The 14799-nt window shown below is 67.2% G+C and overlaps 2 protein-coding genes across 17 annotated transcripts in view; one reads left to right on the plus strand and one right to left on the minus strand.

Annotated features, from left to right (window-relative positions):
* Positions 1-14799, minus strand: part of PLEC (plectin) — a 55225-nt gene that overhangs the window by 26619 nt on the left and 13807 nt on the right. For 2 of the 16 annotated variants that reach the window (XM_036303760.1, XM_036303761.1), the window contains exon 1: positions 7771-8359. The exons of 4 other annotated variants lie outside the window; for them this stretch is intronic. In XM_036303760.1, coding sequence (XP_036159653.1) covers positions 7771-8308 — 538 coding nt within the window. In that variant the 5' untranslated portion in view covers positions 8309-8359. Of the gene's footprint in view, positions 1-540; positions 751-2027; positions 2248-2887; positions 2930-4249; positions 4308-7770; positions 8360-11177; positions 11239-14799 lie in introns of those variants that run through there. 10 more of the 16 variants (XM_036303776.1, XM_036303774.1, XM_036303777.1 and 7 more) reach the window with 7 other exon arrangements.
* LOC118653136 (extensin-like) lies at positions 9658-13981 on the plus strand. Its single transcript, XM_036303788.1, has 3 exons — positions 9658-10236; positions 11725-12409; positions 12549-13981. The coding sequence occupies exons 1-2, from the start codon at positions 9729-9731 to the stop codon at positions 12222-12224; spliced, it is 1008 nt and encodes a 335-aa protein (XP_036159681.1). The 5' UTR covers positions 9658-9728; the 3' UTR covers positions 12225-12409; positions 12549-13981.

Raw genomic sequence — 14799 nt, forward strand, 5'->3', positions numbered from 1 at the left:
ACCGGCTCCTACGCATGTGCCTGGCCCCTGAACTCCCCCAGGCCGCTGCCCTCTGCCGCCGGATCAGCGTCCCCTAGAGCTGCCCAAGGCCCCTGCGGGGCATCGCGGCCCCCGAGACAGATGTGGGCACTGACGGCGGAGTCCCACAGCGAGCCCCGCGGAGACGGTCTGCGGGGGAGCCCACGCCCGGCAGGCCCAGACCCCGCCCTCGGCGCCCGCTTCCCTCCGCCCTCGTCCCGGCTGCCTCCTGCCCAGGATCCAGGATCCAGGACCCAGGACCCAGGGCCCAAGGCTCAAGGCTCAAGGCCAGACCCCGCAGCGCGGCCCCGCCCCCGCCCCCGCCCCTTGGGCCTCGGGACCTCCCTCCACCTCCTCCTCCCGCACCTGCCTCCTCGCAGGTGTTTCCGGGACAGCGCAGGGGGCGGGGCTGCACCTGGACCCGCACCACCGCCCCCCCCCACGTCCCCCCGCAGCAGTTCCCGGGGAGACCCGCCGCTCCTGCACCAGCCTCCATGCCCGGTCCCCGCAGGCCGCACCCACCTACGCAGCACAGCTGCCGGTAGAGGTAGCCCCGGCGGGCGCGCTCGCAGCCCCCGTCCAGCCAGCACGGCCGCTCCAGCAGGGCCTCCCGGGCGGCGAAGGCGCCCCCCGCCCCCCACGTGCCGGCCGCAGCCATGAGTCGGGCCGGGATCGCCCCCCAGGCGGCCCGCGGCGCGGCGGTGCCTCTGCTCCCAGCCCCCGCGCGGAGCCGGCTCTGCGCTCGCTCCCTCCCCCGCTGCCGGCGGCGGGCCAGCCGCCCAGACCCGAAGAACCTGCCCCTGGCGGGGCGCCCCGCCCAGCACGGGACCGGAAGCCGCACCCCCATTTGCAGGGACGGGACCCTGCTAACCCTGGGGGGCTGGGGGCCGGGCGGGCAGCCCACGAGGACCAAGGGGCCTGGGAACTCAGGGCTGCCCAGGCTCCCAGGGAGGGAACCCCCCCCCCCACGCCCAGGAGCGGGGAACTCCCCGAGAGGAGGCTCCCGGCGGGATGCGCCAGAGGCGGGGGGGGGGGGGGGGGGGGGGAGGCGCTGGCGGAGAACAGCCCAAAACGGGACAAAGACACCAAGCCCAGGGCACACGGGGCAGGGGGCAGGGAGCAGCCAGGACAGGGGCCGGAGCGGGGCCCTTCCCCACTGGGGGGCAGGGCGAGAGTGGGCGGAGGGCCAAACCCAGGGGAGCAGCCCTGGCCTGCGCACTTACTGACCGCAGCTGAGTCACCAGCCGCTCCCCAGCCCCCCAAAACCACGCCTAGGAGCCCCATCCTGACTCAGACCTCAGGGCCAGCGGGTCTGGCGCCCAGGCTGAGACCGAGCGGGCCTGCCAGGGGGTGGCCCCGTCACCCCCACCGGGGAGGAGGCCCGCACCCCAGGCCGTGCTGGGCCCGTCCCCCTTCGGGCAGTCCCTGTGGCCAGCAGCCAGATCCCCAGCCCCTCGGGGAGCGGAGGCCGGCCGCCCCGTCCTGTGTCGGGCAGCGCTGTGCTGGGCATGGCTGCCGGGCTGCAGCCCAGAGCGGTGACTTTGAGCTGGGGGGGGGGGGGGCGCCCGGCTGCCCGCCCCGGTGTCCTGGGCAGAGGGTGCAGAGGCACCTGCCTCCATTCCGTGCGGCCCAGCCTCCCAGTGGGCCGGACCTCCCTGCGGCCGTGTTGACAGCCGCTCGTGCTCGCCGGGTCCCTCGCGGCTGGAGGCCTCCCTGCCGAGGGGGCGAAGGGCGCCCCGGCCCGGCCCACCCACCCCAGCGCCCGCTTCCGCGCCCGTCCACCGGGGGGAGCCGCAGGGTCTCCGGTGCCGGGTGGGCGGCAGGGGCAACACCGCTGTCCGCCGGCCACGTGCTGCGGCTCCGCTCGGGACAGGAAGGGGAGGGGACGAGGAAATGCAGGGGTGAGAGGAGGCGGCCCGCGCCCCCGCCCGCCCCGCCTCCAGCTCCCTCTGGCAGGGGCGGCGGCCGTGGCCGGTGACAGCGCCCGGGCAGCGCCGCCGGCGGCTTACCTTCCTCCTCCTGCGCCCGCCGGCGCCCCCGGCGCCACTGCCACACGGCGGCCAGCGTGACGACGTGGCCCACCACCACCAGGGAGGGAAACAAGCCGCCCGAGGGCTCCATGGCGCGGGGCCCCAGGCTGCGTGCGGCCAGAGCCCGCGGAGCTGCCCTCCGGGTGGGGCGCTGGCTGCGGAGGCCGGCAGCCCCCGCCTTTCCCTGCGCGAGGGCGGGCCAGGGGGGCGCGGGGGACCGCCCTGCCCGCAGGACCGCCTGCAGCACCGCCGGCCGGGCTGGGACTAGAGCTGTCCCTGCACCAACTGGGCTCCCACCGCCTCCGCCCCTCCTCCCTCCCTGTCACTCGGCACCGCTCCCCACCCGGCCTGCCCAGCCCAGCTCAGCTGTCCCTGCGCACAGCTACCCGCTCAAGGTTAGCGGGAGCCTTAACCCCTGTTTACCCACAGCCACACCCGCGGGAGGAGGGGCCTGCAGTGCGGTGTGGGTGACTCCTGGCCAAGAAAGGCACCCCCGGCACAGCCCAGGCGGCCTCAGGACGGGACACCCCCACCCCCACCAGGAGGGTGACCCCAATCAGTGCTCAAAACACCCCACTCTGCCTCCGAGGGTGCCCCCTGGGGACAGCTGCCAGGCTCCACGGGGATGCATGCCAGGGCCCCCGGCCCCGCTAGCCTCAGGCTTGTAGCTGATCTAACCACCTCCAAGACAAGTGCTCCACAGAGTCCCAAGGCCCCCACATGGGACAGCAAACAGGGCCCAGGGCAGGAGGGATGGGGGAGGCGGGGATGGCCCGGGAGGGCAGGCTGTGTGCAGGGAAATGGGACAGGGAGGCCGGCCCGGCTGGGCTCTCACCTACCGGGCACGACCTTCATTGGGGACGGCGGCCGGCGGCGGCGAAAGCCCTCGGGGCAGACGGGAGTGGGTTCGGGTGAGGGAGGGTCACAGGCCCCTCAGAGGCGGCAGAGAGCGGGCAGCGGTGTCGGGAGGGAGGGCACGGGCGTGCGCGGTCAGCAGCAGCGCCTGTGGCCGTGGGGGAGGGACAGGGTGGGCAGGGGGCCCGAGGGATATAAATATCCGAGGACAAGCAAGGCCCGTCATCTGTCCAGACTTAGAACATGACGTGCAGAGCGAGGCCACCGGGGCCCACGGTCTTCGGCGAGGCCAGTCCGGCTGGGTGGCGCCCCCCAGCATCAGCCCCCGGCTCCCACAGCCGTTCTAATAATAAGAAGTCTCCTGGCAGCACAGGCCCTATGGAGTGGCCGTGCACCCCCAGCTGAGCAGTAGTGGGGTGCACTTGGAAAAGGCCGTATGGGCAAGGGGTGCAGACAGCCGCCCCAACGTCACCTGGCCGGCCAGAGACCCACACAGACATAAAGGAGTCCCCCATCAAGGGGCTGTGCCTCCCCACTCCAGGCCACTCCTGGGGTCTCCCCTGCCCCCCCACCCCCACCCCCAGGAGCCCCGGTCTGTGGAAGGCCCAGGGCTGGAGGTCCTCGCCAGCAGGCAGGCCCATGCTACATCCTGGACTGGCCTGGACTCCATGTGCCCGGGAAACAGGAAACAGGGGTCACCTCCTGTCCCCCTCCTTCCAGGCCCCAGCAGACAGGGCTGAGGACGGCACACAGGGTTTCCATGGCATTTTGTGGCCCTTCCGTGTCCAGCACGGTCCTATTTAACCCGCACAGAACCCTAGGAAGTGAGTCCTGTGCTATTCCAGCATCAGACGGATGAGAAACCGAGGCACAGAGAGGGTGAGGAGCTGGCCTGCGGGCACACAGGGTGGCTGGAGCCCAGGAGGTCCCTCTGGGGGCCTGGTCGGCCTGCAGCAACGCCCAGCAAACCACATTGGGCCTGGGACTGCGGGCAGGGGCCCCCTGGTCCACGCGGGAGACCCACCCACTGCTTCAGAAACTCCTATCTGAGGGGACCTGGCCAGCTCTGAGGAGCCCATCGGGCTCGGGAGGCCAGGGCCAGTTCCTGAGGGCAAGGGCAGCCCTCCACCCCTACAGAGACCTGGGCCAGGGCCAGGCACCTCCATCCCACACCAGACACGCCCTGGCAGCTCTGAGCGGAAGCCGCACTCATCCTGCATCCCCGAGTTCCAGTCCCCCCACCCCCACTTGGGCCCCAGCCACAAGCCGCCTGGGGAGCCCAGCCCAGTTGGAGGTCTGGGTCCCCCCACCCCGCACGCCTGCAGCCCGGCCAGGCCCTGCCCTACCTTGGCCCAGCTGAATCAGCTCCTCCATGCTGTACCTGTCCATGGCGCCGAGCACGGCCAGGCTGCTCCAAGCCCGAGCCGCAGAGAGGAAAGGAAGGGAGGCAGGAAGGAGGGAAGGGGTGGGAGGCCGAGGGAGGGCTCCCCACCCAGCTCTGGGAGCCCTGACTCCTCCTCACAGCCACCCCTTAGTCAGAGGGGAGCAGCACTGAAGCCCGCTGGCCAACGGGTCAGAATGGCCTGGGTGGTGCAGTGGGCCAGCATGCTCGCCCCGAGCCCTCTGAACCCGCAGGCAGGGCCCCGGGGGCACCAGTCTCCCCTACTGTGATCTCCTGCCCAGCCCACGGCCCCCTCCTCTCCACAGACTCTGCCCTGGACTTCCCACCCTCAACCCCTCAGCTCCCAAAGCCGGCCCTTCTCTGCCCCTCCCCAGGACCAGCTGGGCAAAGCCACACCCATGTCCCTGCCTCAGTGGTCCTCCTCCACCATGGTCCCACCAGCCACTGCAGGACCAGGTGAAAGGCAACCCAAATCCTGCCATAAACCCACTTCTATCTACAGATATCCCCCAGCACACACAGGACCCAGACGCCAACCTAGGGACTCACATAAAACTGCCTGGCCCGGCCGGCGTGGCCTAGTGGTTGAGCGTCTACCTATGAACCAGGAGGTCAGGGTTCGATTCCTGGTCAGGGCACATGCCTGGACTGCAGGTGTGACCCCCAGTGGGGGGCGTGCAGGAGGCAGCCAATTGATGATTCTCTCTCATCACTGATGTTTCAATCTCTCTCTCCCGATCCCTTCCTCTCTGAGATCAATAAAAATATATTATTTTAAAAAAAAAAAGCTGACTAGACCCTAATGTCCCACAGCCACACGGGGCCTACAAAAGAGCAAGGCAGCTCCGTGCGCTGACTCGACACCCCCGGAGGGCGGGGCTGTGGGGAGATCAAGGTGCACAGCGGGTGGGAGCCCATGGGCAACGCACACCGTTCAGAGGGCGCCTTCTCTCTATAAATGTCTGGCTTCACATTCGATTTTGGAGACGGGCATCTGCTTGGAGATGTAAATGAAGGTCATTTATAGAAACCCATCCCACCCCACAAAGCGAACCACACGGTAGCCAGGGCCACGGGCCAGCCTACTCCTTGCCTGCGGCCGCCAGGCCTCCCCGTCCCACCCTGGGCTGGCGGCTGGTGGCCAAGCAGGTCCCTCCTCATGGGTCAGGGCTCAGCTCAGGGCACCTCCTCAGAGGGGCCTTCCCTGGTCACCCCTAAAAGCTGCCCCTTCATCCAGATGGCGGGGCGCCCTGGGCCAGGGGCTTGGGCTGGGTCTGGCTGGTACGGGGGTGACAGAGCCGTAGACACCTTCCCACACCGAGGAGCAAACACCAGGGCCCAGGGCGGGCTGGGGCAGTGAGACTGGCCTGCAGCGACCAGGGCTCCCCGGCCAGGGCTGATGGAAAGAGGCGGCCCGTTTGGCCAGGGCATTCTGGGAACCAGTGCAGTCGCCCACAAGCTCCTGACCTCGGCAGTGCCCTGGGGGAGACGTTGCGGGCTCACTCCTCGACCATCTTAAAGCTGCGAGCCCGGCCGGCGCGGCTCAGGGGTCGAGCGTCAACCTAGGAACCAGGAGGTCACGGTTCCACTCCCGGTCGGGGCACAGGCCCCGGCTGTGGGCTCCATCCCCCGTGTGGGGCGTGCGGGAGGCGGCCGGTCCATGCTTCTCTCTCATCATGGATGTTTCTCTCTCTCTCCCTCTCCCTTCCTCTCTGAAACCAATAAAAATAAAAAATAAAAATAATAAAAGCTCTGAGAAGTGGAGGTTCCCAGTGTCAGCCCAAGTGCGGAGCCCTCACGCACGACCTGCAGAGGACGAGGAAGCATCAGGCCACACCCTGGGGACCGAGAGAGGGGCCCCGGTCCGGCTGGGCCCCAGGGGAAGAGGAGGGGGAGCCCACCCGCCGGCCCTGACTCAGCCGGGGCTGGAGCTCATTTCCTGTTGGAAACTCTGAGCTGCCACCAGCAGTGGCTGCGGCTGCGGCAGGGAAGGGAGAACTGAGTCACCTCCGTCAGGGCTGGGGGTGCCCTCCCCTGCCCACTGCGGCCACACCCAGGCCCCCTCTGGTTCTGCTGCCAAATGCCTGCCCAGCAGCCCTGCGGTCCAACCTCGCCCAGATGAGGAAGCAGGAGAGAAAAGGAGGGAGGGGATCAGGGTCCCCACACCAGGGCCAGAGACGAGGGAGCGGGGGGTCTGCAAACCACTGAGGCACAGGGTGTGGCGAGGAAAGGCCGGGACCTGGCCTCTCCAAAGCTGGTCAGTGCTGACCAGTCACTGTTGGCCGGCTGCCTGGCCGAGCGCCTTCATCTCCTTATGGGAACAGCCATCCCATGGCCAGGAGCTGGAGAGCCCACGGGAGAGCCAGAGGTGGCCCCTGAACCCCACAATCCCACCAAACTGCCCAGGGGGTTCCCACAGCACAGACCAGGTGGGTCCAACCCAGGCCAGGCCAGGACGGGGGCTCCTGCTCAACACTGGGTCCCATGACCTCCATTCACCCGGCCCCCGAATCCATGCCCCCTTCCCAGCCCCTCAGATGTCAATTCCGCCTCAGGTGTCGAGACACAACGAGGGAAGCAGGGTCCAACCGGCCTGGTGCTGGGGGGCCTGGACCACCACGTCAGCACCAAGGCCCATGAGCTCCTGAGCCCATGGGACACGTGTCACCACCCACCTGGGTCCTGTCAGCACAGGTGCTTAGGGGCAGAAGGATGCTACAGAGAAGGGCACAGCCAGGGGTCGCTGGCAACCCCTGGGACAGCAGGACCTGTCCCATCCTCTGAGACCCAGCTCCCACCAAAAAGGACCTGCCTCGACTTGGGGCTGGGCCCGTGCCCGCCATGCCCTGGCCTCTGGGCCGCCAGTGTGCTCCTACCGGGGGTCTGCTTGTCTCCCCCACCCCAGCTGCCCCCTAGGCCATCACCAACCCCAAGCCAGCCAAACACCAGTCACAACATCTGAGCCACAAAACCATGCGGGCAGGGGTCACCCCCACTGGACAGACGCGAGGCTCAGAAAGGTCAGGCAGGTTGCCCGGCCACACTGCTGGACAGCAGCTCCACCCCGTGCACCCCAGCACCTCCTCTGGATTCCGCCGCCAGGAACAGAGAAGGCCTAGGCTCAGACAGGCCTGGGTAAGGGCAGCCCTGGGGAGAGGGGCAGGGCTGGGCGAACAGCTGGTCCTGCCAGTCCAGGGCCACAAGCCCCACCCCTCGCCCCAGGCTGCGCTTGGGGATGGGCTGGCAGGGGCCCATGTGCTCCTCCTGGGCCGACCCACCCAGGTCCTCAAGCCAGGGGAGGAGCCACGTGGCCCAATACAGGGCACCCAGCACCCTCAGGCAGAGAGAGCACCACCTGCTGGTGTGAGCAAAGCCCCCACCTGTGCTACACCCCCTCCAGCCCCCAGGCCGAGGCCCCCCGCTCCCCCTCCCATTCCCCATGGCTGGGGCCAGGATGCGGCTGACCTGTGGCCGGGGCAGGCTCCGGGCCAGGCCTCGCCAGGGTTCCAGGGGTGGAGGCGGGCACCACAGGGGGCTCAGAGGCCCCCGCCTCGGGCTCCTTTCGGCGGTAGACCCTCCGCTCCTCACGGACAGGATCCTCGGGAGGTGGGTGCCCCCGCTTGGGTGGGCAGCCCAAGGGACCCTGCACGGCCTGCACGTGGGGGGTGCGGCGCGCCGGCATCACCATGGCGACAGGGCGGCGCACGCGCTGCAGCGAGGCTGGCACGATCTCCGGAGGCAGGTGCAGGTACTGGCGCAGGTGGGCCACGCCCTCGTTGGTGAGGTACCAGTAAAAGTGGCGCCAGGCAAAGGTCTCCCGCACCAGGCCCCGGGCCCGCAGGGAGGCCATGGCCCGCATGACCTGCAGGTTGGTGACGCCGGGCACGTGGGGGTGCAGGCTGCGGGGCCGCCGGTCCTTCTTGGCCACCATCACACCCTCCCGGAAGAGCACCTCGTAAATGGCCCTCAGCTGGTCCAGGGCCATGAGCATGCCTGCCACCATGGCTGCGGAGCCGCGGGGCGAGGGCACGGGCGGAGCACAGGGAGGAGGCCGACAAGGCTCTTCAGCAAAGGAGCAGCAGGGGCCTGGGGCGGCAGGCGGGCGGGCGGGCAGGTGGGCAGGCCTGGTGCTGGGCTCGGGGCCTGGGCGCTGGACTTGAGGCTCTGGCGCCTGGCTGCCTGGCTGCCTGGCTGCCTGGCTCCTGCGATTCCTGATTCCTGCCGGCACTTGGGCCTGCCCACCGCCTGCAGAGCCTCCCGCCTGCCCTCCCTCCAGGACGCCCAGGCCGGCCCCCTCTGACTCAGCAGCATAGCCGGCCCCTCCCACCCGCAGCCACGGAGGGCCCCTAGGAGAGTGGGGGCACCTCGCCGAAGCAGCCACCCCTGGGGCAGCCCCCCGTTCCCTCCCTCCCGGGCCACTCAGCTCCAACATCAGAAATTACATCAGTTTCAGAACACTTCCTTCAAGGTCCCCCAGACGGAGGGGGGGGGGGGGGAGTAGCCAGGGACCAAGAATCTCAAAGGTGGGCGGAGGGAAGTGGGGAGCAGAGGGCAGGAGGGAACCCCACACAGGGTGGTGGTCCCAGGGCTTCATGGGCTCACAAGATCTAAAGGGGGTGCCGGGCCCGAGGGGAGGGCGGGCTGGGGTCTTGGGGAAGAGGACTGAGGAGAACTGCAAAGGGCAGCCGCTGAGCACATGGTCAGGAGGGCCGTGGGCACCGCTGGCTGCTGTCCATCAAGCAACCCCCACTCGGACCAGGGCTGAGACAATGGCCACCCTATTTAAAACTTCCCAGGCCGATCCCAGGCGACCCAGGAACATGGGGCCCCGGGGAGCAGGGTGTGGAGCCTCCATCCATTCCCCGCCCCACAGGCCAGCTGTCGGAGGCCAGACACGTTCAGCTGCCACCGGAAATCAAAGTCACCAAGTCCCGCCACCCCAGGCCCAGGCCCAGGCCCCTGGCCACCATGCCCGCCCGTCCCGAGTGCCCACCTGAGAGCCAGCTGGACAGAGGCTGGTCAGAGGAGCACGACATAGCAGAGGGTCAGGGGCCCAAGCAGAAGGGGGACAAGTACAGGGTGGGGGAAGGGCAGCGGCTCCCCAGAGGGCCCGGGAACCGGGCCCAGCCACACCCATCAGCCACCTCCAGGCCCCAGGACTGAGGCTCCACCATGGATATCCTGTGCCACCCCCATCCCTCCCCACACCCCAGTCCCCAACACAGCCACGCTTCCACCCACACGGACCCACACCCGGATCTGCGGGCTCCCCCCTCCCCCAAGCGGACACACCCATTCCCACCAGCCGGGAACTGATTATAAATAGGGCGGGCGGGGTGGGGATCCCGAGGTAGGAGGCGCCTGCGGCTGCGGCAGCTGCAGCCAAGAGGCAGCGCGTGGGGCAGGTTTATGCAGCCGTTGCTATGGCACCACCGAGCCTGCTGCAAACACCAGCCAGCACTCACACGCGAATGAGAGCACACACACACACACACACACACACACACACACGCACAGGCGCACGGAGCGCAGCGCAGGCAGCAGTGGCGGTGGAAACTCTGAAGGCACAGCCAAGCGTTCCCACGCCCGGCCCTCGCTGCCAGCTCCCTGCGGACACTCTCCCCCCACAGGCGGGAAGGGCGCCAGCCCCAGGAGGACCAGCTCCTGAGGGTGGAGCTCGGGTCAAGGAAGAAGCGCACATGGTCGGGAGTGGGCAGCGCCTGCGGACTCCGCCACCAGGGCTGTGGCTTCCGGAGCCGACACCGCTGTGGTCCAGGCCAGCACGCGGGCCAGTGGCCCAACCCTGGGCCCAAAGCAAGCCCACCCTCCCGGCCTGTCCTCCTCTCAGGGTCCCCGTGGGCACCCCGCAGCCCCACGCTGACCTCCTGCCCTCCCTCCATGGCCACCCCATACATCCCTGCTATCTTCCAGGTATTGATTCCTCGACCAAACCAGCCTAGGCCCCTTCCCCCAGCGGTGCCAGGCCACAGCCAAGGCTCGGACCTAAGACCTCAATACTCAGGCTGCAGGGTCTGCGCCACAGCGGGGCCATCCGAGCGGCGGGGTGCAGTCACCTGGGGCCCCAAGAGAGGGTCGGAGCGCGGTGGGGAATCCCCTGCCTCCCACACGCCCCGAGGGGGAGAGGGGGGCGGGGTGAGGGGCGGTGCCCGGAGAAGCGAGGAACGGGAAGTTCCCGGCCCGCCACGCCCCCTCCCCGCCCCCCGCCCTCCCGGCCGAGCTGGGAGGACGCCCCTCTCCGCCCCGCCCCCCCCCCCTGCAGAGCTGCAGCCGCAGTTGCTGATTCAGCACCGGGAGGGCCAGGCGGGCAGCGAGGTGGCCCCTGCCCACCCTCCGGCCCCTGCAGGTTTCCAGAGCAACCAGCCTGGGCCCTCGGGCAGCCCCGGCCAGCCCGCCCCGAACAAAGAGCCGCAGTGTGGGCTTGCCCGGGGCCAGCCGGCCTGGCGCCTCTGCACGGAGACCCCTAGGCCCTGCCTGTGCCCTCGCCCCTCGCCCCTCGGACGCTGGGCGGTGGGGTGGCCGGCGGCCCTGGGCTCCGGGGAGTCCCGGGAGAAGGGGCCGCCCCGCTGCAGAAACCCGCTCCCTCCTCTGCCCCGCCCCGCCCCGCGGAAGCCGCCCCGCCCCCGACTCACCGCCCGGCCTCAGGGCAGCGGCGGGAGGCGCCCCGGCCAGTCCCGGGCGGACCCCACCCCTGGTGGTGCCCCGACGGGGCCTGGGCCTGAGGTCTCCGCGCTCCAGCGCCCCATCCCCGAAGCTGTCCCTGCAGCAGCCCCTGACCCCTGCCCTGCGGGGGCTGCACCCCACCCAGGTCACTGCACCCCAAGCCTGGCCCGCGCACCCAGCCCGGCCTGCACCTTTGAGGGAGCTGATCTCGTGCTGGATGGCTCGCGAGGGGTCCATGTCTCCGGCGGCACCGAGGGCGGCCTCGCACACGCCACGCAGAGTCCAGCCCCGCACCGCGCTGTCCGGGCCAGAGCCGCAGCCCGGGGAGGAGGCGGGGGCGGGGCGTGCCGGCCTGGGCGGGGCTTCGGCGGATCGATGCTGGGCAAGGCCCCGGGCATGCTCCCTGCCAGCCCCCACCCCCGCCCCCCACCCCCGGGCGTCTAACTCCGGCGGGATGGCCAGGACCACCCGCCCGGCCCAGGCGCATCCCAGGCCCTCAGGGGCCCTGCAGGCACGTGCACGTGGCTTTCCTGGCCTCGATCCCTCGCTCCCGACAGAAGTTGCCCATCGGGCCCTGGCCGGTTTGGCTCAGTGGCTAGAGCATGGGCTCTGTACCTCAGATTCAGGCTCCCGGCTCTGTTTTTTTTGGGGGGGGGGCATGCGGGAGGCAGCCAATCCATGTGTCTCTCTCACATGGTGTTTCTCTGTCTCTCCTCTCCCTTCCACTCTCTCTAAAAGTCAATGGAAGAAAATCCTCAAGTAGTTACCCATGGGTCTGGGCCTCCACGTGGCTGCCAACCAGCACTCCGGGTGCGAAGGTGGGTCCCACCAGGGCAGGGGCGGGAGGCCTGCTCGCGGTCAGCCCATCATCACGGGATCCATGCCCCCCATGGGTGGTTCTGCCCCTGCCCTGCACCCTGGCCCCTCCTCTAGGCCCCGCCCCCACCCACATGCTCCTGTGGGCCGCCTCACCCCTGCCTATGACTCCAGATGCCCTCCACACGCTCACTCCTAAGATGGCGTGTCCATCTGGTCGCCAGCCGGCACCCAGCCTCTGCCACTCAGCAAGCCGTCACATTGGGCTGCACCATCACCTCCCAGGGCCCAGGGCCAAGCCAGGGTGCAGGGCACAGAAGCCTTGCTCTCTGGGCAATGGACCCCCTTTCGGCCCCCAGCGGAGGCCTCCTGTCAGGCCCACCCTCTGCGTTCCCTCCTGGCAAGGACAGCAGCGTCTCTAACCCAGAGACGCTTGTCTGGGCCGAAGGGGCAGCTGCCTCATCCCCGGACCCCAGGCCTGGACCTGCAGGCGTCGCCACGGGAAAGGAAGGAGACCTTGCAGTTCAAGGATGACTGCTTCCCAGGAAGGCTGCCGACAGAGCTCCACTTCACCAGTAAGAGCCCTGCCCGGCCGGTGTAACTCAAGGTGAGAGCCACGCACCAAAGGGTCACGGGTTCGATTCCCAGCCAGGGCGAGTGCGGGAGGCAACCAATGCATGCATCTCCTCACATTGATGTTTCTTTCCTTCTTCTTCCCTCTCTCCCATTCTCTCTTAAAAAAAAAGCAATGGGAAAAATATTCTCAGGTGAAGATTAAGGAAAAATATGTACGCTGACCTCAAAAACTCGGACAAGTCATCTGACCAAAAGGCATCTACATTTCCGATTGTAAGAAGCGGCCAGTGCTCTAGGGAAGAGGACGCACTGGTAACCCCAGAACAGACGTCCCTCCAAACCCGAGACGCCTCCTGGGCCACTCAGGCAGACACGGCAGGTCGAGCGGTGCCAGTGGGAAGCAAGCCAGTGCCCCTCAGCTCTGCCTTAAGGGCCCTCTGGGCCGGAGGCTAAGGGCCCTCTGGGCACCTCTGCGGTTGGTGGTGGCCTTGGCTCTGCCTGTGGGTGGACCCAGGTGAGCGGGGCCATGGGAGGACTGGGACTGCGCTCCTCTCAGCACCCAAACAAGCCACACTGATCTGTCTAAATCAGCCGTGGGCAAACTTTTTGACTCGAGGGCCACAGTGGGTTCTTAAACTGGACTCAGAAGAAGGAGCTGCGGCCGTGTTTCCCGACGTTGCCATGTTAACACCGCTGCTGGTGAAGGAGCGGAGGGGAGAGCAAGAGAACCCTCGCTCTTGCCCACGGCTGGTCTAAACCAACAAAAGAGCCCGCCTCTGAGAGGCCCAAGGGCTTTCTTAGGGGCCAGCAACAGCGGGGGGAGGGGGGCCTTCATCAGCCATGCAGGACAGAGTCCCGTGGCCCGGCCGGCATGGCTCAGTGCATGGGCGTCAACCCATGAACCAGGAGGTCGCTGGTTCGATTCCTGGTCAGGGCACATGCCTGGCTTGTGGGCTTGATCCCCGATGTGGGGCGTGCAGGAGGCAGCCAATCAATGCTTCTATCTCTCTATCCTTCTCCCTTCCTCTCTCTAAAATCAATAGAGACATTTAAAAAATAATGTGGAATGTGATGACTAAACACCAGTAGGAACTTAAGGGCAGAAAGCCAGCACCACACAGGAATACACGGGCCGGGGGAAGTGACGTCCAGAAGGTCCCCAAGGTCACGGATGCATTTGCCAAAACTGCGACTCAGACCCACCTGCCCGATGGCCCTGTACTCTGCCCCGCGCCTTGCTGCGCACGCACGCCTGTGGGTGAAGCTCTCGGGCAGGGAGCGGCGGGTGTGGGGCGAGCCCTCAGGCACTGCGGGGAGAAGCCACTTCGACACCCAGCGAACACTGAAACACGTAACTGTATGCGAACAGAACCCTCGCCCAACGCCACCACCACCACCAAGGGCACTGCCGGCCCCTCCTGACCGCCCCTTCCCACCCACACGCGTGGGGGCTCACTGTTCCCCAATTCCCGTTTATCCTCTGGAATTTCTTTATGGAACAGCGGGCACATGAACAGGATTCTTGGTTTTCCCCCTTTTTAAAAAATAAATATTTTTATTGAATTCAGAGAGGAAGGGAGAGGGAGAGAGAGCGAAACATCAATGATGAGAGAGAATCATTGATCGGCTGCCTCCTGCATGCCCCCCAATGGGGGTGGAGCCCACAACCCGGGCAGGTGCCCTGACCTGGAATCAAACCCCGAACCGTGACCTCCTGATTCATGGGTCGACGCTCAACCACTGAGCCACGCCGGCCGGGCAATGGTTTCCCCCCTTTTAACACAAATGCGGCGCCTCACACACCCGCACATGGAGGTCTCCGCCTGGGCGTGCAGCACAGCCCCGTCCTCCAGCGACGTCTGTCGCCTGAGCAGGCGCTTTCAGATCTGACAGACACGCCGCCCACTGGCCCGTTTCCCACGCTGCCCCACCACCGCCCAGAAATCCAGGTGTGGGACCTCTGCCAATCTGAGGGGTGGACACTGGTGTCCGGGTGGAGATAAAGCCGACATTGTGTGTACCCTTTGACCCAGAAATTCCATGTGTAACAACTGTCACGGCCACGCACAGCAATCCAGCTACAAAACTGTTCACTGCGGCAGTTTCTAATCCCAGAGAATAAAACAAAATAGAAATAACCTTAACGTTCTATGACAGGGGATTCGCTTAAATAATGATAGGGTTACCATTTAGAGGAATATTACATTGTAAGTTAATGTTGTGGAAAGATGTCCAATTAGCAGTAAGTAAAAAGAAGTTATGTGTCCACAATATTTCATCATCAGTCCGGCCGGCGTGGCTCAGTGGTTGAGCATCAACCTGTGAACCAGGAGGTCACGGTTTGAGTCCCGATCAGGGCACATGCCCTGGTTGTAAGCTTGAACCCCAGTAAGGGGCGTGCAGGAGGCAACCAATCAATAA

This window comes from Myotis myotis, unplaced genomic scaffold (assembly GCF_014108235.1).
Source record: "Myotis myotis isolate mMyoMyo1 unplaced genomic scaffold, mMyoMyo1.p scaffold_m19_p_38, whole genome shotgun sequence".
Classification (NCBI taxonomy): Eukaryota; Metazoa; Chordata; class Mammalia; order Chiroptera; family Vespertilionidae; genus Myotis; species Myotis myotis.

Excerpts from the sequence above, each read along its gene's own strand:
- LOC118653136 (XM_036303788.1), top strand. The coding sequence starts at position 9,729 with ATGGCACCACCGAGCCTGCTGCAAACACCAGCCAGCACTCACACGCGA. Across the intron at positions 10,237-11,724 it reads ACATCCCTGCTATCTTCCAG|TCAATGGAAGAAAATCCTCA; the intron begins GTATTGATTCCT and ends TCTCTCTAAAAG.